At 48.4% G+C, this 26,033-nt stretch overlaps 1 protein-coding gene across 4 annotated transcripts in view; it reads right to left on the reverse strand.

Moving 5' to 3' along the window:
• CHD2 (chromodomain helicase DNA binding protein 2) overlaps positions 1–26,033 on the reverse strand; it is a 1,289,637-nt gene that overhangs the window by 879,669 nt on the left and 383,935 nt on the right. For all 4 annotated transcript variants that reach the window (XM_069625070.1, XM_069625072.1, XM_069625071.1 and 1 more), the window contains one exon: positions 14,713–14,897. In XM_069625070.1, the coding sequence (XP_069481171.1) occupies positions 14,713–14,897 (185 nt within the window). The remainder of the gene's footprint in view (positions 1–14,712; positions 14,898–26,033) is intronic.

The raw sequence follows: 26,033 nt of genomic DNA on the forward strand, positions 1-26,033 counted from the left end.
GCCACGGTGATGGCGTGGTCCGAGGCCACCTCACCTTCCTGCAGGATCTCAAGGGCCTCCGCCCTCTTGTCGTCCGGCAGAAAATCCAGCAGGGGAGCCATCTTGTACCAGAGCTCCCTGTCGTAGCGGGCCACGATAGCCAAGGCGTTGGCCGCTTTAATCGTCGTCGCTGCCGACGAGATGACTCTACGCCCCATAGTATCCAATTTCTTTCCCTCGCCGTCCGGCGGGGAAGTCGATGTGGAGGCCGCACCCCCCCCCGCTTTCTTCCTGGCTGCCGCGGAGACGACGGAGTCCGGGGTAGGCTGCGCCCGGAGGCATAGGGGGGCCGTGTCCGGGACCCGGTACTTTTTCTCGTACCGGTCTCTTCTAGCTGGCGTCGTGGAAGGGTTCTTGAGGAGGGAAAGGCCCTCATCCCAAATGTCGTCCAACAGAGGCACTGCGAGGACCGTCTTCCTCTTGGCCTCGCGCCGCTGATAAAGGAAGCCTTCCTTTTTCTTCTCCTCAGGGCAGAGTTGGAAAAGCTCGGAAGCCCTGGAGATCATGGAGTGGAAAGATCCGATCTCGTCGGGCGGAGAGGCCCTGGTGGGAGGCGACGACGGAAAATCCTCGTCGTATGCCTCGTCGTCCGTACCCGTCGCTGCCGTGTCAGTCCCCGTATCATCCCCTCGGGTGGACGGGGAGGAGGGCTGGAAGGGGCGCGACGGTTGAAAAGGAGGTGGTGGATGGATCCTTCTTTTCTTGGTAGGGGGAACACCAGAAGGTCCCGGTTCTGGATCCCCCGACGGGAGAGGTTCCTCCGTCGGTAACGGTAGCCTCGTCCTTATCTCGGAGCATAAGGACTGTATGGCCAACAAAATGGCCGCCGAGTTGTCTTGCGGCGCTGGCAGAGGGGAATCCGACGGGCGAGCAGGGGCCCCGTCGGTATCCTCGACGATGTCGTCGTCGTCACCTGCGTCGGGGTCCATTCCGACGGGCTGGCCTTCTTCCACGCCTAGGCCGTGGCTTAAGACCTCGATCAGCTCCTCTTCTGAGGTTGAGGCCGACTCTACGACGACGCCCTGCCCCCCCTTCTTCCCCACGGAGGGTTTCACGGGGGTCCTATCGATGGGCACAAAGGAAGACTCCCTCCGAGGAGGCAGGGAGATTCTGGGCCCTGAGGTCGCCACCACTGGTGCAGCCACCACAGGCTGAGCCAGGGCCGCCGCGACCGTTTCGATAGAGGGCTTGGTCGGATGGATCAAGGCCTTCACCACCTTAGGTGCGCTCACCGCCTTATCCTTGAGGGAGGGGGCACTGCCACGCTCCTCCTCTGCCTTAGAGCTCGACCGGGGCCTCTCCAGGAGCTTCGCCGGGTGCTCGGCCTTCCTCTTACCCGACCCAGAGCGTTGGCTCGTGGTTGATGGTGCCGGGGAGGGTGCGCCCTGCCTGGCGCCCGTAGAGCCCGACCGTTCGGCGCTCCCGGTGCCAGCGGACTCGCGGTGCTTGGCCTTATGTTGGGCCCCCGTCGCCGGGGCGCCCTCAAAGGTCTTAGAAGACCGCTCGGATTTCTTCTTCTTCTCGCCAGACGGGCTCTTACCCTCCAGCCAGTTGGCGAGACGTTGATGGCGGTCCTTCATGGTCCGTTCCGACATGTTGCCGCAAAACGCACAGTCCTTCTCCACGTGCGTCTTGTCCTCATGAAGGCAGTAAAGGCAGAAAGAGTGTTCGTCCTCCTTGAAGACGTTCTGCAGCTGGCATCCAGGGCAGACCCTGAACAGCTTTCCGGGCGTCGAGCTTCCCTTCTCCTGGGCCATCTCCGAGACAGGGCCTGAGAAGCTTCTGGAGTCCTCCGAAGTGTAGCTCGACGAAATCTTCACCCTTGAGGGGCACAGATGAATCCGACACGGGTCCCCGTTGATCGGATGTAGGATCGGTGGAGCTTGAGGCTCTTTTGACCGAAAGAATCGAAGTTTTTTGTAAAAAGCGCGAAAAAATAGCACTAACGCTCGAGAGCAATAGCACGAGGATCCCAACACATGAACGTGCGGTAAAAATCTGAAGATGGCTGCCAGAGGCGGTGCTTAGGTAGAGGGCAGTCATTGGCTGTGGTCAGTATGACGCAGAGACCAGTGATTGGTTATTACTACGAAAGACAGATCAGAAACGAAACTGATACTGGTTTTTTCTTTACCGAGGATTCCCAGCCTGACGACGGGGAATATTCATGAGCATGTGAATCCATGCCAGACCCCATGCTGGAGAAAGGTCGGTATTACACGAGTTGGTAGTGTGACTGAGCAGCCAGGCCTATCTCAAGAGGGGTAAATGTGAGCTGTAGCAATGAAATTATGTTATACAAGTATCAAAATAACACTTGCACTCAAGGTTTCTGTTATAAATTATTTATTTAACATCAATTTTTAAATAAGCGTTCTTTAAAATGCAATTTATGTATCAAAACAATTTTAAAATACTTTTCAGAATCAGAGCAAGTCAGTGGATAATCTTTGGATAGGCTTCTTACACAATTCCTACACCCTGAGGTGACTTCATTCACAAGGACAGTAATGGCATTTTACGTAAATGCCATTACTGTCCTTTATTAATATTTCACACTGTTCATACTTTACAAATTCAGGTTGCAGAAAGAAAAGGTTAAAGGAAGGAAAAAGGTTAAACAGGTTCTCAGTATAGGTGAGGACAATTAAATCTTCCAATGAGATCTAGACAAGCCTTTCACAGCAATAACAGTCTTAAACAAGTTACCACCAATGAGGGACACAAATATCAAAGTCAATGGGCTAGAAGAGTCTGCAGGGAGCCAGGACAGCCAAAGTCAATTGGAGCACAGTATGTTATGTTATGTTTATATAATGTATAAAGCGCAACATTCACCAGGAGGTATCTTGGCGCTGGAGAGGGCGGCAGTGGAACAGAAGCCAGCTGGAGCTAAAACAGGCCCATTTTTAAAGCCTTCCTAAAGCACAGGTGGTTAGACAGGTTTTTGCCAACAGAGGGAGGTCATTCCACATCTGAGCAGCTACAACTGAAAAAGCACGTCCTCCAAGACGTGACCTCCGAAATGTAAGAACCAACAACAGGCTAGCCGAGGCAGAATGCAGAGGGTGGGCGGGAAGATAGCAGGTGAATTTTAACTGGAGGTACTCTGCTCCCTGTCCATGCAGCACCCAATGGACTATACAGAGAACCTTAAACTTAATCTGCTGCATGACTTAGAGCCAATGAAGGGAGCGCAGCACAGGGGAGATATGGGCCCCATAAAGTGATCCTGTGGCGACCCGATCAGCCAAATTCTGTAACCTCTGAAGCCGTTGAATCATGCCCTTGGGCTGAGCCAAGTACAAGGAATTGCAATAGTCAAGTCTGCTCAGCACAAGGGCTGCAACCACCGGGGGATGCAGAGCAGCTGGAAGCAGAGGAATCAGCTTTTGTAATGTTTTAAGGCGATAACGAACAACCTTGCAAACGGAAGACACTTGGTCATTCATGGAGCGAGAAGAGTAAATATTTACTCCTAAATTCCTCACCTTGGTCACGGGGACTGGAAGATCACCAAGAGAGGGAGGTTAGAAAGAGGACACCCAAAGAGTGGGATCAGGAGGGGCTCCGAACACCAACACCTCAGTCCTGTCCCCATTCAATTTCAGCCAGTTTCGGCTCATCAGTATATGGAGCTGAGGCACTTCTTAGATAAAAAGTCTTGCACAACGTCAGAGAGTTTGTAGAAATCACTTGTATGGTCACAAGCTGTGAAGCAGAGTTGAAATAAACTACATTAAGGTAATACAATTCCCAACCAAGATGCTATAAAGACACTGAGGTAAGTACCCCAAGTCTAAACAGTACCTCTGGTTGGAAGAAGAGTGGTCCAGCTGTATTCTGTCCTGTTGCAGAAGTGCAGACCCTGGGTTCTTGAGACTCAGTTGTGGGGACAAGAGGGAGGACGTCTGAAGGGCTCCTGCGGTGGCAATTTGAAGGTCATCGGCAGCTAAGGGCTCTTTTCGGATGAGCGGCACGTTGCGGTTTGAGCCCTCTAAACACCACCTTAGGAGACTCCTGGAATGTCTGCCCTGTATTTCAGACATTCCACTCGACTACCGATTTCTCGACCCCTGGCACTCGGTTCTTGCAATGAGGCAAGATGGCCCAATGGAGTTCGTCTCGGGATTAGTTGGTCCCACTAACCCAAGGGAAGAAGTCGTACCTTATGGAGCTTCTTTGTCAAACTGAGAAAGGAGTTTCAGCACAGCAGCAGGGCTTCACTGGGCAATTCAAAGATACCAGGAGGGTGCAGCAAGTTTCTCCGTAAGGTATTTCACCCAGTGGTCGACCCTGCCTCTAGTCCCAAAACCATCCCCTTATAAGCAGGTTTCTTCCATTCATGCACAGCCTAGGCCGTCAATCACACAGCAGGGTGGCTGACATGAAAGGACAGCCAGCCTGCCAATCAGGACTGGTTGCATTCATTCACTGACAAGGGAGTTTCGGGAACCTCCCTCACATCCTGCCTTTCCAGACACACTGGAGCCAGAGGCAGGCTTCAGGGCTGAAGCAGGCCAAAGGCAAAAACAAACAAAGGGCTCAAACCTGGCTCAACGCACAGAATAAAACCCAAGAAAGACCCCACAAACAGAAAATGGTGAAAAAAGATGACTGGGGCCATTTTGACATAATTGATCATAACTGAAGGTGCTGTTGTCACCATACAAAAAGCAGATGCCTATGGAGTTTGTCAGTGTTAGGATGTATTAACCCTATGGGAGACTACACCAGCCTTGTCCTCTTGGCAATAGGTAAACTAACCTTTGGTATAGGCCTGTACTACACAAGCTGGTAGAGTGACTGAGCAGCTAGGCTCATCTCAAGATGGGTCAATGTGAGCTTTAGGGTTGCAACAAAGAGATTCACAGTGACAGGTATTCAAACAACACTTATTTTTAATAAGAAACCTTAAGTATAATTAATTAATTTAACCGTCAGTTTTATACTAAGCCTTCTTTATAAAGGGCAATGTGCAACAATAAAATACACTTCTTCAGTTTCAGTTAAGTAAGTAGATACCCTTTAGGGATGAGAGACACACACACAGACAGACAGACAGACAGACAGACACACACCCCCCTCCCCAACCCCAACCCACCCCGAGGTGACTTCAAATGCTAGGACACTGTGGACATTGATATATCACTTTAATACTTAAATGCAATGCTGGAGTTTGGTCCAAAGGAAAAGGTTAGGGGAGGAAACAATGGTTATCAAGTTTCTACAAACAGGTAAGCACTTTAAAATGCCCCAATGAAATGAGGGACAGATAAACACAATTCCAGAGGGTAAGAAGAGCCTGCAGGGAGCCAGGGCAGTCAATGTCAATTGAGCAAAGTCTAGGGAAGCTGATGCACTTCTTGAAGATAGCACAAAGGTCTTGCACAATGTTAAAGAGAGTTTGTGGTAAAAAAGAATCACAGTTGGGCCACAAGCTGGGAGGCTTGTGAAGAGCAAAGCTGCAAGCAACTCTGCAAAGGGCAGCAAATGCAAGTCTCCGGTGAGAAAACGCAAGCTACACACTACAAGAGGTAAGTACCCCTAGTTACTCAGTACCTTTACTCGGAAGAAAAGGTTCCAGATGGCTTCTGTTCCTGTTGTAGTCCTGCAGATCCTGTTGGTCCTGTGCCTCAGTAATGGAGATGGGAATAGTTTCTTACCTGTAACTCCATTTCTCCAGCATTGGTATCTTTCATGGATTCACATGCTTTGAATATTCCCCGTCGTCAGGCTGGGAATCCCCGGTACATTATATAGACCCTTTCCCGTAGGAAAACTTTTTCGACGCTTATGCGTCCTATCCACCTCGTTTTGTATCATGCGTGCCCGTGCCGTCAGGACGTCATGATATAAATACAGGCCCCGCCCCCGCGCTCCCTCAGATTTCGGCCCCCAAAGTAGTGGGGGAACCAGTTTGCATGATCAGGGGAGGCAGGTGGGCGCATGTGAATCCATGAAAGATACCAATGCTGGAGAAATGGAGTTACAGGTAAGAAACTATTCCCTTCTCCAGCATTGGATCTTTCATGGATTCACATGCTTTGAATAGATTACATAGCAGTACTACCCCCAAGAGGAGGTGTGCATGCAAACCCCTATACATTCTTCGCAAAAGGCCGTTCCCTAAGATTATGTATACATCAGTAATAGTTTACATAGGGAAAAAACGGACCACATACAGTCATAAATTCCACAGGATGCCACCCCGCAGCCGGGGCTTACCTTACTGGAATAGGTGTCGAAGCACCGCCTGTCCCATCCGGGTGTCTTCGGCATGTTGCTGCGACAGGCAGTAATGGCGGGTAAAGGTGTGTGTAGTCGCCCAGGTAGCCGCCATGCAGATGTCCCCTAGAGGGACTCCGGCCCACAGTGCCGTCGACGATGCCGCTGCTCTAGTTGAATGAGCTCTTGGCCGTCGTAGAAGAGGCTTCCCTGCCTTGGAATGGCAGTACGAGATGGTAGATGACACCCATCTTGAAAGTCCTTGCTTTGAAATGGCTTTTCCTCTAGCACCCAACCCATAGGCCACAAACAGCTGTCTCGTTTCTCTGAACGGTTGCGTACGATGAAGATAAAACTTGAGAGCCCTTTTTACATCCAATGTGTGTAGCATGCGCTCCGCTCCCGAGCATGGCTCCGGAAAAAACGTAGGCAACACGATAGAAGAGTGTTTATGAAACACCGAAGGAGCTTTTGGTATGAACTGTGGGTTAGTGGCTAGGACTACCTTGGTCTTGAAAAATCGTAAGTATGGTGGGTCCACCATTAGAGCCTGAACTTCTGAGATACGTCGGGCTGAAGTGATGGCCACCAGGAAGGCCAATTTCCACGACAGAAACTTCAGAGACGATGATGACATTGGCTCAAACGGAGGTTTCATAAGAGACGTTAAGATCAGATTGAGGCTCCACTCCGGTGGAAATTTCTTCTCTGGAGGGAAACTCCGAAAGAGGCCTTTAAGGAAGTGCTTAATCAGGCGGTCGCTGAACAATGGTGCCGAGTGCCGTCGACGAGTAAACCTGGAAATGGCTGCTAGGTGTACTTTTATTGACGACACCGACAGGCCCATTTGAGCTAATAACAGCAAGTATGGAAGGAGCTGTTCCGGCCTAATCGATTGCGGGGCCAAACCTGGTTGATCCTCACACCATTGACAGAACCTTTTCCATTTGTACGCGTATGAGGCGTTTGTGGAAGGTGCTCTTGCCGCTTGCAGGATACGTCGACAGTCCTCCGGAATCGTTAGCCGACCAAATTCGGCGAAGTCAGGAGCCAGGCCGTCAACTTGAGGCTGTCCGGGTCGTGATGCCAAACGACACCCTCCTGTCGAGACAGAAGGTCGGGGGTCTTCTGGAATCTCATCGGTTCCGCCGCCGCTAAGTGTAGTAGGTCTGAAAACCACACTTGTCTGGCCCAGTATGGGGCCACCAGAATTACCCGACATGGGTACCTGAGGATCCATTGCAACGTCCTCCTGACAAGGGGAAAAGGAGGAAATGCGTACAGGAATTTGTTCGTCCATGGGAATGAGAACGCATCCCCCAGTGAGCCCTGCTGAGGCCATCTGCTTGCGTACTGATGGCATTTCTTGTTGTTCTTCGTTGCAAACAGGTCTATGGAAGGGTGTCCCCATTCCTTGAATACTTGTTGAAGTTGTTGGTCGTTCAGCACCCATTCGTGAACTTCGTTCATTTCTCTGCTGAGGGCATCGGCTTCCACGTTTTTCACTCCTGGTAGGTGAAATGCTAAGATTTGTATGTTGTGTTGAAGGGCCCAATGCCAGATTTTCTGTGCCTCTGTCGATAGGGACCTGGAACGTGTCCCTCCTTGTTTCCTCAAGTAGAACATCGTAGTGGTGTTGTCCGTCATGACACGCACCACCGAGTCCCTCAGTTGCGGAAGAAAAGACTTCAGAGCCCATCGCACTGCTCTCAGTTCTAGCAGGTTGATATGCAGGGAGGACTCCTGCAAAGACCACTGGCCTTGTACCTGTAACATATCCAGATGAGCTCCCCATCCGCTCAGCGATGCATCCGTCACCACCGTCTTTTGGAACTCTGGTTCCAGTAGAGGCATCCCTCTCGTTAGGTGAGTAGACACTTTCCACCAGCCGAGTGCTTGAACTAGTTGTTCGTCGACGACCAGTCTGTCGGACCAGCGACCTCTGCTCTGTGCCCAACGGTCCGCTAGAAATTCCTGGCAAGGCCTCATAAACAGACGGCAGTTGTTTATTAACGGAATGCAGGACGACATGGTCCCTAGCAGGGACATGTACTTGCGCACAGAGACTCTGGTACCGCCGCTCCATTCCGACGCCTTGTTTTGAAGTTTCTGAATTCTTTCGCTGGATGGTTTCACCAGGCTTGTGTGCGTATGAAACTCCGCTCCTAGAAAGACCAAGGTCCTCGAAGGCTCTACTGAGGACTTGTTGAAGTTTATTGCGAAGCCCAGTTCCTGTAAGATGGACATTGTGGCTCGTAGACTGTCTCGTGTTTGTTCCTTGGATGACCCTCTGATTAGCCAGTCGTCTAGATATGGATAGACATGATGACCATCCTTCCTTAAATGGGCCGCTATAGGGGCCAAGCACTTGGTGAACGTCCTGGGGGAGGACTTGAGCCCGAACGGGAGGACCTTGAACTGAAAATGCTTTCTCCCGACGACGAATCTTAAATATCTCCTGTGTCGTGGGCGTATTGGGATGTGAAAATAAGCATCCTGAAGGTCTAGTGAAGAGAGATAGTCCATGGGTTGCACCGATCTGATAACCTCTTGGAGTTTTAGCATTTTGAATTTTTGGCTCTTTAGCCACTTGTTGAGTACCCTCAGGTCGAGAATGGGCCTCCATTTGCCGTTTGGCTTTTTGACAACAAAGAACCTGGAATAAACTCCTTGGCCTTCCTGTGCCACAGGAACTCTCTCTACCGCCCCTTTTCGCAACATAAGCTCCGCCTCTTGTCGTAGGATTTGGAGGTGGGGCTGTGTCGAGAATAAAGGAGGAAGACGCGGAGGCTTGTCTTTGAATTGCAGCGCATGACCCATGCGAATCGTGTCTAGGACCCATCGATCTTTGGTGATGCATTTCCATCGGTCGAAGTGATGAGAGACTCGACCCCCCAGGACGTTCCGAAGGCCGTCATTGGTTGCTGGTTTGCTTGTTCTTCGTTGACGACGGACCTGAGCCTCGCCGCCTGGAGGCTTGATAGTCCCTGCTTCCACGTGCCGACTGGGACGCTCGTCTGAACCCTTGTGAAGAGTACGAGGGCCTGTTAAATCCACGGTCCCTCGAGGCTCCAAAGCGGGAGTTTCCAGAAGCACCTCTGAAAGGGCGAAAAGAGCGAAAATTTCTACCCGTTTGAAGGGCGCCGAGGGACCTAGCAGTATCCGTGTCTTCTTTCATCCCTTTCAGCGCTTCATCAACTTTTTCGCCAAACAGGTGCTCCCCTTCGCATGGCATGTCCAGGACTTTGTACTGTACTTCAGGACGGAAAGTAGTACATTTGAGCCACGCTTGTCGACGAAGCACTACTCCATGGTTGATTTGTTTGAAACCAGACTCTGCTAGGTCCACTGCGATATTAATAGCGTGGTTCGAGGCCTCCTCGCCGTCCCGCACCAGTAACATAGCTGCTTTTCGGTGTTCGTCTGGCAGGTGTTCTAGGATAGGGGCTAATTTGTGCCACATTTCCCTATCATATCGTGACACGATCGCTAAGGAATTGGCTGCTCTTACTGTCGTCGCTCCGACCGAGAGCACCTTCTTTCCAAATGCGTCCTGCCTCCTAGCCTCGCTTTCCGGTGGCGTTGAACATTTCTGCTGGACCCTGGCCTTCCTAGCTGCTGCCGCCGACACCACCGAGTCAGACAAAGGCTGTGATGTTAGACATTTTGGAGTGGACTCAGGAGCTTTAAACTTTTTCTCGATCCGTCCCTTTATGGCTGGTTCCGAGAACGGATGGCGCATCGTTTTGAGACCTTCTTGCCACACGTGGTCAAGGATTGGGATGGCAAATACCGATTTTCTCCTTTGACCCATATGGTCAAAAAGGAAACAGTCTTTCCTCTGCTCCTCAGGAATCAAGCCGAATTCGGAACACGCTTTCCCCATCATTGCATGGAAGGCTCCCACATCATCAGGGGGAGATGGCTGTGTCTGGCTCCTCGTAGACTCCAATTCTACATCCGAATTCCATGTCGGGTCCCTCGACGGTGACAGGGAGATGTCTGACCCAGAGTCATCATGTATAGAGTCGGACTCCGACAACTCACCCTCCTCCTGAGCTCGAGGACGATCTTTTACCGCCTGGGGAGCCGATGGGTGATTCGTCGACGAGCGAGCCGTACAAGTTTGCTCGTCGACGGAAGGTACAGACAGAAGTGACGATGACGTCCCAGGTTGAGGGAACTGGGTATCCAGCCGCTGTAGTAGCTTCTGAAGAGTATTAAGCACATCCAGAGACAAAACTGTCTGGGGGTTCAGCAACGTGGATGATATAGGTACCATACCCCCGCTCGCACTCGTCGCCGTCGTCGTCGACGTGGAAGGCCGTAAGCCTAAATCCAATGGCTGCAGAACCATGTCACCTTCCCCTTCCGCCGAGCAGGCCGTGTCTGGCTGCAGTAAGACCTCAGGGGGGATCGGGTCATAGACCTCAGGCAGCCAAGCCATAGACTGAGTTTCCGTCGACGAAGGAATCCCAACCGCTGCTGCTTGAACGGTAATAGGCATCGTCAACGACACCGAGGTCGACGAGGAAGTCGTCGTCGTCGAGCCTTTAGACTTCGTTGTCGATTTTGATGCCGACTTCCCGGCTGAAGCTTCTCGACTCACGGAAGACCTGGGACGGTCCCCTGAGGAGGATTTAGACAGCGCCAGCCTCTCCGTCTTAGATGATGAGGAGGAGGAGGGCTTTTTATGAGATGAGGAGGATCCAGCATGTTTCCCCTTATGCTTGTCCTCAGGGCGAATTTCTGCTGGCCGCACCTTCTTCGATGGAGGCTCCGACTTGCTCCTGGAGGCCGTGGAGCCAACTTCCGAAGCCGGGTAGGCACCCGCTCCGTCATTAAGCCAGTCGACCAGCCTTCTTTTACGGTCCTTAAGGGTTTTTTGGGAGAAACCCTGGCATATCTCACATGTATCCGCCGCGTGGTGCGGGTGGAGACAGTAGATACAGTCCATGTGGCCGTCTCCTTCATAAACCTTTTTGAGGCCACAGGTTGCACATGGGCGAAATAACGCCTTTCCAGACATAATTCTCCAGATTTGAACTTCGCTTACGCGAAACAGACAAAAAAAAACAATCTAGTTATCACTAGTAGTAACACGAAGATCCCACTGCTTTGAAAGACGGTTGAAATCTGAGGGAGCGCGGGGGCGGGGCCTGTATTTATATCATGACGTCCTGACGGCACGGGCACGCATGATACAAAACGAGGTGGATAGGACGCATAAGCGTCGAAAAAGTTTTCCTACGGGAAAGGGTCTATATAATGTACCGGGGATTCCCAGCCTGACGACGGGGAATATTCAAAGCATGTGAATCCATGAAAGATCCAATGCTGGAGAAAAGAGGGAAGACGTTTGGGGACTCCTACACTACGGTTTGAAGGTCGGTGGCAGCAATAGGCCCACTCCAGATCAGCGGCACTTCGCAGTTTCAGCTAATCGCAAATAGCACCACCTCTGTCCTTGGACACCTTGTGGGCTCCCCTTGCTTCTAAGGCCAGCACTCTGTTGAGGTGGCTCAGGCTTGGGTAGTCCTGCTTCAAGGGAGTCCTTAGGATCTTCCGGATCTATGTGATCACTGAATCACTGAGACCACACATAATTGCGACGGCCGAAAATGCCGACTTTTTTTATTATTAAACCCTCTTTGCACCACATAGATATGCGGGGAGAGACCCCCTGCAGCCCCCCATACTACTATAATATCCCATACCCCCCCACATATATATGTGGTGTAAGTGGGGGGGGGGGGTTTAAAAAATAAAAAAATAAAAATGTCAGCATTTTCGGCCGTCGCAATTCTCATGTCGACATTTTTGTACGATTCCGGATCTTCCTAGAGCTCGGGTGCGGCTTAAAGACGATGCACTTGTTCCTGGTGTTCCTGTCCCCTGGCCCTCGGTTCCAGCAGCAGCAAAGAAGTACAGCCAGCAGGGAGAGGGCTTCCAGTCAAGTTTGTCTTGGGGTCAGTTGGTCCCACCAACCCAAGGGAAGAAGGCGTCCTTTCTGAGCTTCTCTAGTTTATTCAAAATTTGGAGCTTAAGCACTGCAGCAGAGCTTCACAAGACAAGCAAGGCACTCACTCTGGAGTCCAGTAATGAGTTCCACAACCTGGGCCCCAGTTGCAGTTCAACCCACGCTAGCATGTGAATTCTACAATGCTGTTATAATTCAGAGCCCATACTCCTACAGCCTCTTTCCCAAAGGTAACGCTGTTGGCTTCACTTCACTATTTCTTTCAGAATATTAGTGTGTACGTTTTCCAACAGGGTCTTGCTTCCCCTGACTTGCTGTATGCCTTTCCAGAATAAGTCTGTGTTAGGTTATACCTACCTTTAAGTTGCTGGTAGCTCATTTAAAAAGTAAACAGGTGTTACTTACCTTGAATAGCTGTGTGCTATACTTAATACGTTACAGAGGGTATTCACTAACCTTGGTCTGCCTTGTGTCATCCCAAAATAAGTAGTTATTGCTTACCCTAGTCTGTGCAATTAGGATACCTACCCCCTCCTCCCCCTCCCCAGTGGGAACTGGTTCCATTCAGGAATGCTGGCAGACAAAGGGCAAGCGAGTGAAAAACTAGTGGGAGCTGGTCCTGTTCAGGCACTCTGCAGACAAAGGACAAGGGAATGGAAAACTCCTCCCTTACTTCCTGCCTGCCCAGACACTGTGGAGCATAGGCGGGGACACCCAAGGGTTCCCGTCAAAGGCAAAACACACACAGGCCTCCCCCTCCCGGGATGGTAAAAGAAGGGCTGACAAAGAACCACCACACTAGTAAGGCGAAAAAAGAAGGAAGCCCTCGAGTTTGAACTCGGGTGCTCCTATTGTGCTTAGCTGAGGCTATGGACACAGCCTGCGGTAAGAAAATCACAATAGAACAGGTCCACTGCCACCAGCCATAACTAGGAGATTGTCTATGTGACTAAAAAGTCACAGGAGCAGAGGGAAGGGGGATACTAGGTATCCCTTTGGCACTCCACTGAAGGTGGCATGCGCCAATCTCTCAAGACTATAAGGTTTTAGGAGAGATACTAAGTATTTCTCCATCCTTAAGAACTGTAGTTACTCTACGATATTGAAAAGAATCTCAAAAAAGAACCATAGGAGTCGCCAGCAACACTGCCCATAAGGAGCTGTGTGCTGCAATAATAAAATACAGATGCCTTTAAGAGATATGGAGGCAAAATAGATTCCATAGGACAGTAAAATACAAAGAATAGAGTTCCCAAAGACAGAGCCTCAAAGAATGAATGAGTGAAAAAAGGCTCCATTCATTCAGGATTAAAGAAAAAGGTCCAGAAGTCCAGCAAAAAGTGCTAGGGGTCTCACTAGGCGAGAGAGAGGATGAAGCACAATAATGATAAATCTCCCTAACAAGAGTCCCATCAGTTTAAGATGTCGAAGCACTGGTGAGGGTCTTCTAGATCATTGCAAAAGCAGCAGGGCTTTACCGAAAGTTAGCTATGGCATTGCTGGTTGCCCATAGCAGCAGTCTTCCAGGTCTTTGGCAGGGGCTCCTATACGTTGGGGTCTTGGATCCAGTGAACGCACTCCGAAAAGGCTCCTCTTATCCCAAGCGCCATTCAAACAGTTAAGGGCTGTCCAATCATGGGCAGCCTCAAACCCCACATCAGCCCAGAAACGGCCATTCTCTGGCATGGTTGTTTATTGAGACCAGGCAGACAGTCCCAGCCACCATTTCCGCCAAGTCTCGCACAGAGCAGTACAGCTGGGAATCCAAACCAGATCCCGCAAAAGTGCATATCGGATATGTCATTTTTAGCACCTTGGAAGGTCGAATGAAGGTCAAAAAACAAGACGAGCAAAGAACAAGTATTAAGCCCCATGGCATGGCCATTTTGAGTTGACAGTACTTGAAATGGCATGCTGCAGCATAAAAAGATGATGCGCAGGAGCGCACCGTAGATATGTACAAAATACGGTTCACTGCCACCAGCCGGTCCTAGGCGAATCAAAAAGGTAACAAAAAGGTTACTGAAAACAAAAGAAAAGGGATACAAAGGACTCCTGCAGAAACACACTGTCAGGTGATGCGTGCCATATTAAAAAAAAAAAAAAAAGAAGAAATTCACAAAAGGGCCTACCTGATCAGGCAAGCAAAGTATCCACAAAAGTTAAAGGTGTTTATCCTACCTCCATAGTCCGGTCAATGGGTCAAGGCACAGCAAAATAGCTGGGGGTTCCATTTATTTCAATGGAAAGAAAGTTAAAAAAAATACAGATCTTTCCTAACACACATACATCAAAGTATAAACCATTTTGTGTTCAACACGCTTTGCATGGCCAGTTAGCATCTCTTAAAAAGAAATGGTTTAAATGGTTCAGGATGTGATCATATATGCCACCTGTGAACAGAAGTGCAAAGCATTTAATGTAAAGGTTGCTAGAAATGTCAAGATGAAAACGTAAGCAATTACCTTGCACTCTCTGGTAGGGAGCGTTTTGGAGCTGTCCCTTGCATTAAAGTGGTCAATGCAGGCCTGGAACTTCTTTCCAATCAGTGCTCCATCCTCCCAGCTGCACTCGGCATATGGCAGGCCCATCCACTTGCACAAATACTCGGGCTCGTTAGAAGAGGAAGTGGCACCTTTCCGAGTGTGAGCTGCATTAGAAGAGAGCAATTACGTTTATTTCAGCGTCACATGCTTAAAAGAGCAGCAGACACGTTCCGTGCTCGCAAACACGTGATAATAGGCCTGCTTAGCCAACATTCAATTTACAGCGTTTCATCGTTAAAAACAAAAAGCTACCACCTTTAAGAATATAGGCATCCTGTGATGTTATCCTTGTAAGAATATAGACGTACTTGAACATGTGTTTATCCGGACAGAAAGGGTGCTGGGAACCGCTTTCTGCCAGATGCAGTGTTGAGACAAAACAACAATGATAATGGAGGTTTGCGACGACAGACAGAAAGTCACCACTTAAGTAGTGGGTGTAATATTCTTAGTAGGTGGGATAATCCTGAAACTAGAAGCAAAGATTAGTTTGTGGTGGTCATTAGTAAGTGGGTGGTCCCGAGTAGTACAAGTTTCTAAGCAGGCGTTCACAAAGGCCTTTCTGCCGTTGTATCCCACCACTGTGTGTGCAGGTACACACCATGCGCCCATCGGTGTCTAGTCTGCACCCCAACACTGCTTTCCTGTACTTGTGTAGAATAAGAAGACAGTGGACTTCTAGGTGCCTCTAAACAGAATCAAGTACCAGAAAGACAGTTACTGGTTAAGTAACATCAGTCTTCTGGGCCTTGTGAATCCGTTTAGACGTGCATTCAATGCATATATTCGCGAGTAGCGTTTTATTTTCGTGGCAGTGGACATGTAGAAAACCCACTGCTTGTCCTACCTGTGGATCTGCTCATGTCTGAGTCAATGCAGCAGTATTTTGTAAATGTGTTTGTTGAATTCCATGTGGCTGATTTCCACATAATGGGGCTCATTCGAATGGGCCGATATCCGAGGATACCGGCACTTTAGCGGACCGTCCGACTACGGCAGTGCCGGTGGGGCACCTGGGTCACCTTTAATGACGGCAAATCCCCTCATGGCCATTAATGGGGATTTACACCGCTCTGCCGAAACCCGTAATCTGGCGGCAATGCCGCGGGACCGGTGCCGGAAACGGTAACAGCCATTGCCGGTATCCTGGCGTCTCTACTGCCAGGATACCGGCAAGAATATCCGGAGGACCAATGACTCGGAAAGCAAGTCTTGCTCTCACCCCCCTCAAGTGTAGTGTGCCTTTGGGGTTTGGTGGCATTGGCTTCCATGCAACTAACAATCGATACGGCAATACTGATTTAGATAAAGAACTGTCTTCTTATCTTGCTGCAAATAAAACAAAAACGGGATTATTCTTAGCTATTTGCACTCATGTCGAAACAAAAGCTACACGCACATCAAGCATTTGCAAGGATTTCTCGGAGCTTGTCTGTGGCTTCTGGAAAAAATCGGACTGTTCAATAGATTGATTGACATGAAATGGACTTTGGCGAGAGCCTTGAGGGTGTTCTGAAAACAACTTCCTCCTTGCCTATCGATTCAAAAGGCTGGTCTACTGACAGGACCTGCAGGTCACTCTCCCTTCTTATGGAGGTGGTGACAACCACAAGGTCAATCTAACATGCAAGAAGTTTCGAGGAGCACCTCTGTATTGCTTCAAATATTGTCAACATTAGTCTGTAAAAGACTGTTTAAATTACAGTTTGCAGCTGGTCGGGTTACTGGTGAATGCATGCGTTGAAGTTCTTCCATGAAGGCTTTAATGACTTTTCCCGCCATGAAACCTTGCACTGTAATGTTGTATATTTACAAAGTGCAGCAAGATGCACTTACAGTAAATTGAGCACTAAACCGCAGTCTAGGAGCAGGTGTCTTCACTCTATGCCTTCAGTAGGCCAGCTGCCAACTTCAGTTTGCAATGATTTTGATGGATAAGCTGGCAATTAGTTAATGTTAAATCATGACTTGGGCCTAGCTTGATTGGCAGTTCCAACGCCATGTGCTGTACCACTCCTGGGGATTGGATTGGGGAGGGGGAGAGAGCGGGGGGGGGGGGGCTACGTTGCAACGAATCATGCTCTGTTTTTTCACTACTTTGAGAATTAGTGTGGGTCAAGGTAAAAGCGTAAGAAAATGCACTGGACCATGTTACACACAGTGCATTGTCTAGGTACCTTGCTTCTCGGTACCTTGAGGTGTTAGGGAGAATTGTCATAAATGTGCTATTTCCCTCCACCTTAGAGACCCCCAGCAACTTTGCTGGATTTCGAGGACTTGATTTTTTTTACCTGGAAAGAGTGTGAGCCTTTTTTTCCCACTCTTTCATGTATTTTGATGTGTGTTTTGATTATGGAGTTTTAGATAACTCCATAGGCATCATCTTTTCATGTGTGTTACAGAGCACCCTTAGTGCAGTGACAGAGGGATGTCTTTTAGACTTCCCAAAGGTTCAAATACCTTCTCTGGGGTAAACTACTGTTTCCCAGAGAATGTAAAGTGAAATTAACTTCACTAGTCTTTCCAAATTCCTAGACCCAGCACACACCATCTTACAATGGAGTGCTGGAGGGGTTATATAGTATCCCCTGTGCCTAAATACTCATCTAGCTGTCAAATTCTACCGTTTCCTATTGAAAAGGCTGGTGGCAGTGGTTTTACAATGAACTACCATGTTTTTTCCAGACAGCGAACATCGGTAGCTAAAAATCACAGGAGCCATGTTTTTCAAGATGGCGCCTTAAGCCCCTTTGTTTAAACGGGTCCCAGTCTTTTTTCACTGTTTCTTTTTGGAAAGGTCCTTCTAGAGTTTGTCTCTGCGTGCCAAACCAAGTTTGGTCCCTTTGTTTGTGTGCCTTTGGTGGGCTTCAAAACTGAAGACCGCCTCTGGCGTCCGAGTGTCTGGGGTGGGCAGGAAGTGAGGGAGGAGCCCGAAACATCCTGTGCTTAGTCTCCTAGGAGACCCGAATGCACTATGGCGTGATTGGCTTGCTGACTGTCCGGCAAGGACAGCCACCCTGCTGGGTGAGTGACAGCTAGGCTGGAATGAAAGGGAGAGAACTTTTTAAAAGGCGAGTCTCTTGGACTGGAAAGCAGAGTCGACCACTGGAACGAAAGAACCGAAGAAGAGCTGGAAGAGGACGGCTGCTGCACCTCCTGGACCGTGGGTTTGCTCGGTGAAGCCCTGCTGCAGGTCCGAATTGCCAAGTTCATCTCGACAGAGAAGCACCTTCAAGGACGACTTCTCCCTTTGAGTTGGTTGGACCAATCAACTTATAAGCCACCTGGATACCATTCTCAAGGCTGGCTAGGATTAACCAGGGAGAGGGACACCAGCTTTTGTGCTTGAATCTACAGCTACTGGAACTGAAGTGACTCCATTTTGTTTGCATTTTCCGATGATCCTGTGCAGTGCAGGAGTCCCCAGACGTCCTCCCTCTAGTCCCCACGACTGAGGCTCAGGAACAGCGAGATCTGCAGGAACTGCCAGGAACCAGCAACTTCAGCTGCATTTGTTTCTTCATACTAAGGTACTGTGCCAACCCGACAGAGAATGCCACTCTCCCGGTGAATGTTCGTGGAACTTTCCCATCTTGCAGGCCTATCAGCTTGTGACCCAATTATGATTCTTTTTCGCCTAAACTACTTCTGAGAACTTTTGTAAAGACTTAACCGTTTGATACCAGACTGCTCTTTCCTATCCAGAACACTAGCCCATTGACTTTGGACTAGGCCTATTGACTTGAATTGAACTCTTCTGGTGAACTGAAACTATTTGCACTGTCTAACAAGTATATGTGATCTATTCTACTTACCTTATGCCTTTTTTCTCACTTCTAAATAACGGAGTTGCCATTTGGCTCCTATTTCAGGGGAGCTCAAACTGTCAAAATTTTAGAGTTTTGTATTGGAGCGTAGAGGTATATAATCTTGAGTTGCCTCCTTCGAGTGAAATGTTTTCTAAATGATTTTGTAATAAATGAATAAGTGTTTTACCAAGACACCTTGAGTATAAGTGTCTACTTGAACCACTGTGATTGTAAGACCTCTGTGTAATGACTTGAGCTGCTCACATTCACTCTTGAGATAAGCCTGGCTGCTCAGCTCGCTACCGAAAACTGTGTGGTACAGACTTATACCAAAGGTTGGTTTGGCTTACAACTGTAGTCCTAATTGTGTGTGGTGGTCCCAGAGGGTACTGCATGCAAGTCTGCCCAACAAGAGGCTACTGGCATTTTGAGATTATACTTTTCGCAAATAAATCTATATCAGGATTGCCCCACAATGCAAAATTTGATTTGAGTGCCTTTGTGATACTCTCCCACTCGTATTCACATTCCATTGGGTGTGTCTGCAGACAAGGGCCACATGACAAATGCCCAATCTTGGAACGTGAGCCTACAACGAAATATTCTTGTGAGTGCAGCAGTGGCAAATGTGCTAGCCTACGACACAGTTTGAAAGTGTGTGCACCCCCGGTTTGCTTAAGTAAAACATTGCTGCTGTGTTGCCTTTTATTATGAGAACACTCTGGCTGTGAATTTGTATCTGAAATGACTTCTACACTGCAACGTGCTCCAGGATGATGCGTCTGTCTCCTTTTCTGCAGGGGCGTTGACTGTTGGTTTTCCCAGCGGGGGCAACAAAACAAAGTCCCACAGTAACATATAGGGACTTTCACGAAATTGCTATGGTCCCTTGCACATGGGGAGTGAAGAAGGGTTGGGTCCTTTTAAGATGTTTTTTGCATTCTAGCATTGAAGAAGTGCTATGAACCTTTTTGAAACGAGCACTAGATTTCCCAGTCCTCTGTCGTTTGTGATAGTTAAGTCAGAACTCCTATGTTTGGGGATTCTAGGGCCACTTATTGAGGGGCCTCAACTTTTGATTCTTCCCCCTGCCCCTTTTGGTTCTTCGTTTTCATTTTGGTGGCAACTGGGACGTCTCCTTAAGTTTCCCTGGCAGTACAACCGTTTTAATCTTAGTTAAGTTGTATGGTACGGAGTCACCTCTATGGTGCCCAGTACCAGGGCGTGCCCCTCGGGCTTTATGCTTTAGTTTTGGCTTAGCTTCACCAAAGGTACAAGCCATTTTACCACATTGGCAGCCCACACTATCTTTTTGGTAGCTATTGGGTTTTAATGTTTTTTTTAGAAATCATTTTATATTTCGGGGTGGCATGAGTTAGACCCACAATACCGGATCAGGACATGTGGGCTCTTTGCAAGCTCACAATGGCAGCCTCCATATATGATGTTAGGGAGAATTCTCATTTCTGTGCCAATTCCCTTCAACCTTAGAGTCCCCCAGTTCTTTTGCAGGACTTGGGTAGTTTTATTTTTAACCCTGGAGTAAGGGAGACCTTTTTCTAACTCTCATACATATTTATCCGATTTGGATCACCTGTTTATTCTGTTTTTGGAGTCTGAAACTCCATAGGCATCTGCTTTTTGTATGGTGACACAGCACCTTCAGTGCAGTGTTACAGAGAAATCCTTCTAGATTTCTCATAAGGTTTAAATACCTTTTCTAGGGTGAACTACACTTCCCAAGTATAGTAAAGTGAAATTGACTTTACTTACCTTTTCATAGGTCCAGCCCACACTATCTTATGTAGATTGCTGGGCGGTTACCTAGTAGGTCCTTATCCTACATTCTCATGTAACAATTTTATGTTACCCTCACTACGTTAAATGGCTGGTGGCAGTGGTTTAATGTATCCTACCATTGTGCTTTTCTACTGAAAGCTGAACCCTCAGCTGCAGTACAGCACCCATGAGTGACCATTTTGTCAAAAAGGCCCGTCTTCTTTTTTCGCCATTTTATTTGTGAGGTCCTTCTTGGGTTTTACTCTGTGCATTAAGCCAGGTTTTAGCCCTTTGGCGGGCTTCAGCTTTGAAGCCCGCCTCTGGCTCCAGGGTGTCTGGAAAGACAGGATTTGAGGGTGGGTCCCGAAACTCCCCTGTCTTTTGTCTCTAGGAAGGCCTGAATGCAACCAGTCCTGATGGCTGGTTGGCTGTCCTTTCAGGACAGCCACCCTGCTGTGTGATTGACAGCCTAGGCTGTGCCTGAATGGGAGAAACCTGCTTAAAAGGCAAGGGTTTTGGGAATAGAGGCAGAGTCGACCACTGGGAGAAAGACCTGACGAAGAAACCTTGAACGCAGTGTGCTGCATCCTCCTGGACCTTTGAATTGCCTGGTGAAGCCCTGCTGCTGTGCTGAAACTTCTTTTTCATTAGAGAAGCTCCGGAAGGGACGACTTCTCCCCTTCGGTTAGTGGGACCAACTAACCCAGAGATGAACTCCACTGGACCATCTTCCCCGACTGGCTGTACTTCTTCATTGCTGTAAGAACCGGATGCCAGGGGTCGAGTAATCCATAGTTGAGTGAAACGTCTGATGCAGAATGAATCTGGCTAGAAGCTCCAGGAGTCTCCCAAGCACCCTCCAGAAGCAGGACGACCAGAGATTGAGTCCCCTCACCAGAGTGCAGGACCCAAGGAGTGAAGGAAGCCCAACCGGTAACCGAGATCCGCAAAATGCGGTTTGCCAAGTGCTGCTGAACCGAAAAGAGCCCATAGCTACCGACGACACCCCGAGTACCGTTGGAGCCCTCCAGAGGTCTTCCCTCTTGTCCCCACGACTGAAGCTCAGGAACAAGGGTCTGCACCACTGTAGAAAGACAGAATCCAGATGGACCACTCTTCTTCAAACCAGTTTAGGTTTGGGTACTTAACTCATTGCCTTCTTAGCTGTGCTTTTCTAAGTTAGGAATTGCATTAGCTTACTTTTAGAGTGGAGTCCAACTCTTTTTCTCACAGGCCTAACAGCTTATGACTCTAAAAGTGATTTTCTACAAACTCTCTGGTTCTGATCTAAGATGTGCCTCAGCTCCAGAGTGTGTTCCAATTGACTTTGGTTGCACTGGCTCCCTGAAGACTTGTATAGTTCATTGACTTTAATATGATTTGTCCCTCATAGGTGCTAACTTGTTGTTAACTTTTACTGCTGGGAAAGGCTTGTCTAGACTTCAATGGAAGATTTAGTTGTCCTCACACATACAGAGAACCTGTTTAACCTTTTCCTCCCTTAAACCTTTCCTTTCCGGAACCTCAGAATCTGAATCTGCAAATATAAATGCCATGACTGTCCTTATGATTGAAGTCACCTCAGGGTGTAGGGATTTTGCAAGAAGCATATCCAAAGAATATCCACTGACTTGTTTTGATTCTGAAAAGTCATTTTAAATTATATTTACCTTGTTACATGAATTCCCTTTTTAAATAACGCTTAATTAAAAATTGATGTTAATTAAATAAATCACTATTTATAACAGAAGCCTTGAGTGTAGGTGTTACTTGGATACTTCTATTTACGATTTCATTTGTACAGCTCTACATCTCACATTTACCTCTCTTGAGATAGGCTTGGCTGCTCAGTCACATTACCAACTTGTGTCGTACAGACCTATACCAAAAGGTGGGTTACCCAATACCGAGCAGATAAGTGTTGTGTAGTCTCACACAGTGTGACAACATCAATTCTTACCCAACATTGGTACTACCTGGTTTAGGCCATTATAGTTTGCTGGGCTATCCCTCTCACTACCTGTTGGGGTAGCTAAGTTCAAGTGGCAATCCTAGTGACCGACCAGAATCGTTGGACATCTGGCCTTTTGCCACCTTTAGTGATTGGCTGGTCGGCCTTTGGCCAGCTTCTTTGTGCAAGGATATTTAGGCTTTGTCTTATCTCTGCTTCTCTCTTTTGCTGGTTCGTTCTTGTAACTTCGAGGTGGCAGCTCAGCCAACATACTCAAGAAGTTTTCCTGCGCATTCTGCAATGTTTGCCTTTTCAAATAACTCGCTTGACAATACTTTCTAAGTTCAGTGGCTTGGTCTGTGAGGCAGAGTTTGTATGCAGTACCCTTTGGGACCACTACACACAACTAGGACTACAGGTGTAAGCAAACCAACCTTTGGTATAAGTCTGCACTACACAGTTTTGGCAGTGTTGCTGAGCAGCAAGGCTTATCTGAAGAGGGGACTGTGAGCAGTAATGATGTTACACAGGGGTCTACAATCACAAGTATTCAAATAAACTCTTACACTCAAGGTTTCCTGGTAAAACACTTATTAATTTATTTCACAGTCAGTTATAAAACATTCACTAGAAGGAGGCAATCTATCTCACACACAAAAACACTTCAGTACTTTACACTAAGTTTCTGAGGCATTTAAACAACTTTGAAGGATGAGCAAAATAGCAGAGTACTTTGAAGTAGGAGCAAAAAGGCACAGGTTAATAAAAAGATAAGTTATTCTTAGGCACTGCAAATACTTTATGAGGTTAGGCCAAAGTCAATGGGCTAAAGTCTTGTATAGGAGAAAGCAGTTCTGGTATTAAAACGGAAAAGTCTGCCAAAGTTCTCAGAAGTAGTTCATAAAAGAAAGAGTCATATGTTGGGTCACAAGCTGATTAGGCCTGCAAGTTGGGAAAGTTTCAAGCACTTTCACCGCGAGAGACAAGTACTCTCAGTCTCATTCCACAGTACCTTACAAATGAAGAAAAAGATGCAGCGGAAGACTTCTGTTCCTGGCAGTTCCTGCAGATCTCGCTATTCCTGAGCCTCAGTCGTGGGGACAAGAGGGAGAACGTCGGGGGACTCCTGCACTGCACTGGGACTGGTCACAAAGCTTGCAACTGGCAAATCTTTGATTCCGGTAGCTGTAGTAAAGCACACAAAATGGTGTCCCTCTCCCTGGATATTCGGTTTCCTGCAGCACTCTGAGGAAAATACAACCAGCTCCGAGAATGGTATCCAGGTGGCTTAGTATCGAGTTGATTGGTCCCCCCCAACTCAAAAGGCAGAAGTCCTCCTTTCAGGGCTTCTCTGTCGAGATGAACTTAGCCATTCGGACCAGCAGCTGGGCTTCACTGGGCAAACCAACAGTCCAGGAGTTGCAGCAACTGTCCTCTTCAAGCTCGTCTTCGGTTCTTTCGTTCCAGTGGTCGACTCTGCATTCCAAGCCAAGAGACTTGCTTTTTATCCAGTTCTCTCCCATTCATTCCAGCCTAGCTGCCACTCACCCAGCAGGGTGGCTGTCCTATCCAGACAGTCAGCCAGCCAATCACGCCAGAGTGCATTTGGGTCTCCTAGGCGACTAAGCACAGGGAGTTTCGGGCACCTCCCTCACTTCCTGCCCACCCCACAGTCTTCATTCCTGAAGCCAGCCAAAGGCGAAGGAACACATGGACAAAACCTGGTTTGGCATGCAGAGACAAACTCTAGAAGGACCTTTCCAAAATGAAATGGTGAAAAAAGAAGACCGGGACCAGTTTAAACAAAGGGTGCTCAGACGCCATCTTGAAAAACATGGCTCCCGCGACAGTCGGGAAAAATCATGGTAGTTCGTTGTAAAACCACTGCCACCAGCCATTTTAAGAGGAAAGGGTAGCATTTGACTGCTGCATGAGTTTCTAGACATAGGGGATACTAAGTAACCCCTCCAGCACTCTATTGTAAGATAGGGTGTGCTGGGTCTAGGAATTTAAAAAGACTAGTAAAGTCCATTTCACTTTACTTTCTCTGGGAAACAGTAGTTTATTCCAGAGAAGGTGTTTAAACCTTGGGACAGCCTGAAAGGCTTCCCTGTGCCACTGCACTGAATGTGCTGTGTGACACAAATGATTAGATGATGCCTATGGAGTTGTCTAAAACTCCATAACCAAAGAAAACACAAGAGTAAAACACATTCAAAATAAATGAGAGCGTGGGAAAAAAGACTTGCGCTCTCTCCAGGTAAAAAAATCAAGTCCTCAAAATCCAGCAAAGTTGCTCGGGGTCTCTAAGGTGAAGGAAATTAGCACATTTATGAGAATTCTTCCTAACATGGTCATATTCATTTTTTGCCAATGGGGATCCAGACTGGGCTTTCGGAAAACTTTGAACCACTCCCCACATATTCTGGTTCGACTCGTCTGCTCAAAACGTTTTCTGGGGTGTTCTCCACTGCATCCCGTCATTCCCCACCAGGATCTTCCGCTTGGCTGTGCGCCGCTGCTGGTGTTCAGAGGGGTGCTGAAACTTCATCACTCCACCAGTTCATCAGCTTGGGACATCCAAGGATGACCCCCAGCCATTGACCACGTTCTGGGAAAGTCTGCTGCTGAGCTGGCTTTTGCTCATCGAGCTGCTGGGAGCCATGTCCACGGATCCCCCTGTCTTCCTGGGGTGGTCCTCGCCAAGACCTCTGGTGCAGGCATGAGGGCAGAGGTTCTGGAAGAGCCATTGTTCCTTTCCTGAGTCACTGGGTTCGTCAAGGTGCATCCAGATCCTGGCATTCAAATCCTAAATCCTGAAAAACGCACTTGTTGAAAAAGTGTCACTCACCAGGTTGTATCATGCTACTGGAGAAGTTTTCATCAAAACTACCAACTTGAGTACCTACCTTTGCATCCTTGGGTGGAAGATTATTCAAGATACTGTAAGGAAGGAGGGGTCATTCTCCCCCCGTACATTCAATACGAAGGAGATCATCTGCTCTTGCAATAGTGGGGGGACGCCTTCCTTGCCCTTCCCCGGTCCCATTGGAAAAGATCCCTGGCACCAATGGAAAAGGGGCTACTGCAAGATACATTTGGACTCCATCTTGGACACCCCAGACTCCATTTTGAGATTAGGCCGCATTCAAGTTACTGTGAAGCCTCCTCTCCCCTCCACAGCGCAGCGCCTCGCGAGCAATGATAGCGCCCTCCCCACCTCCTCCTCCTGTGTCCGCGCAGCCCAAGCTCATGTTCTCACGGATGTTCTGGCGCAAATTCTTGCAAGCAAACAGTGTATTCTTTTATCCTTCCTCCGAGCTCACTGCCCTGTGCGTGACCAGGCCGAATCCTGATTTGCAGCTCATCCATCTCCACAAACCTGCTCTTGCTCTAGTTACCCCCACCTCTGCAAAAGTTAGTGTGACCCTTCACCATGGACCACTCCTAAGTGTCCCCCCATACATGTCATTATATATTATACTTAAAACCAACACATATCAATCTACCCATCTGAGCTTTGTGGCACCTTGAAAGTAAATCTCCAACCAAACCCTCAGATAACGCACCTGGGGGGCAAGACCCTCACCCCCCCAACCCCTGTCACCTCTAGGCTCAAAGCAGAAGTGTGTTTATTGTCAGAAAATGTTATGTAGTTAAGTTAGACAGTGTGACCCCCCTCCCTTGGAGACGACCTGACC

This window comes from Ambystoma mexicanum, chromosome 11 (genome assembly GCF_040938575.1).
Source record: "Ambystoma mexicanum isolate Mex_15411 chromosome 11, UKY_AmexF1_1, whole genome shotgun sequence".
NCBI classification, from domain to species: Eukaryota; Metazoa; Chordata; class Amphibia; order Caudata; family Ambystomatidae; genus Ambystoma; species Ambystoma mexicanum.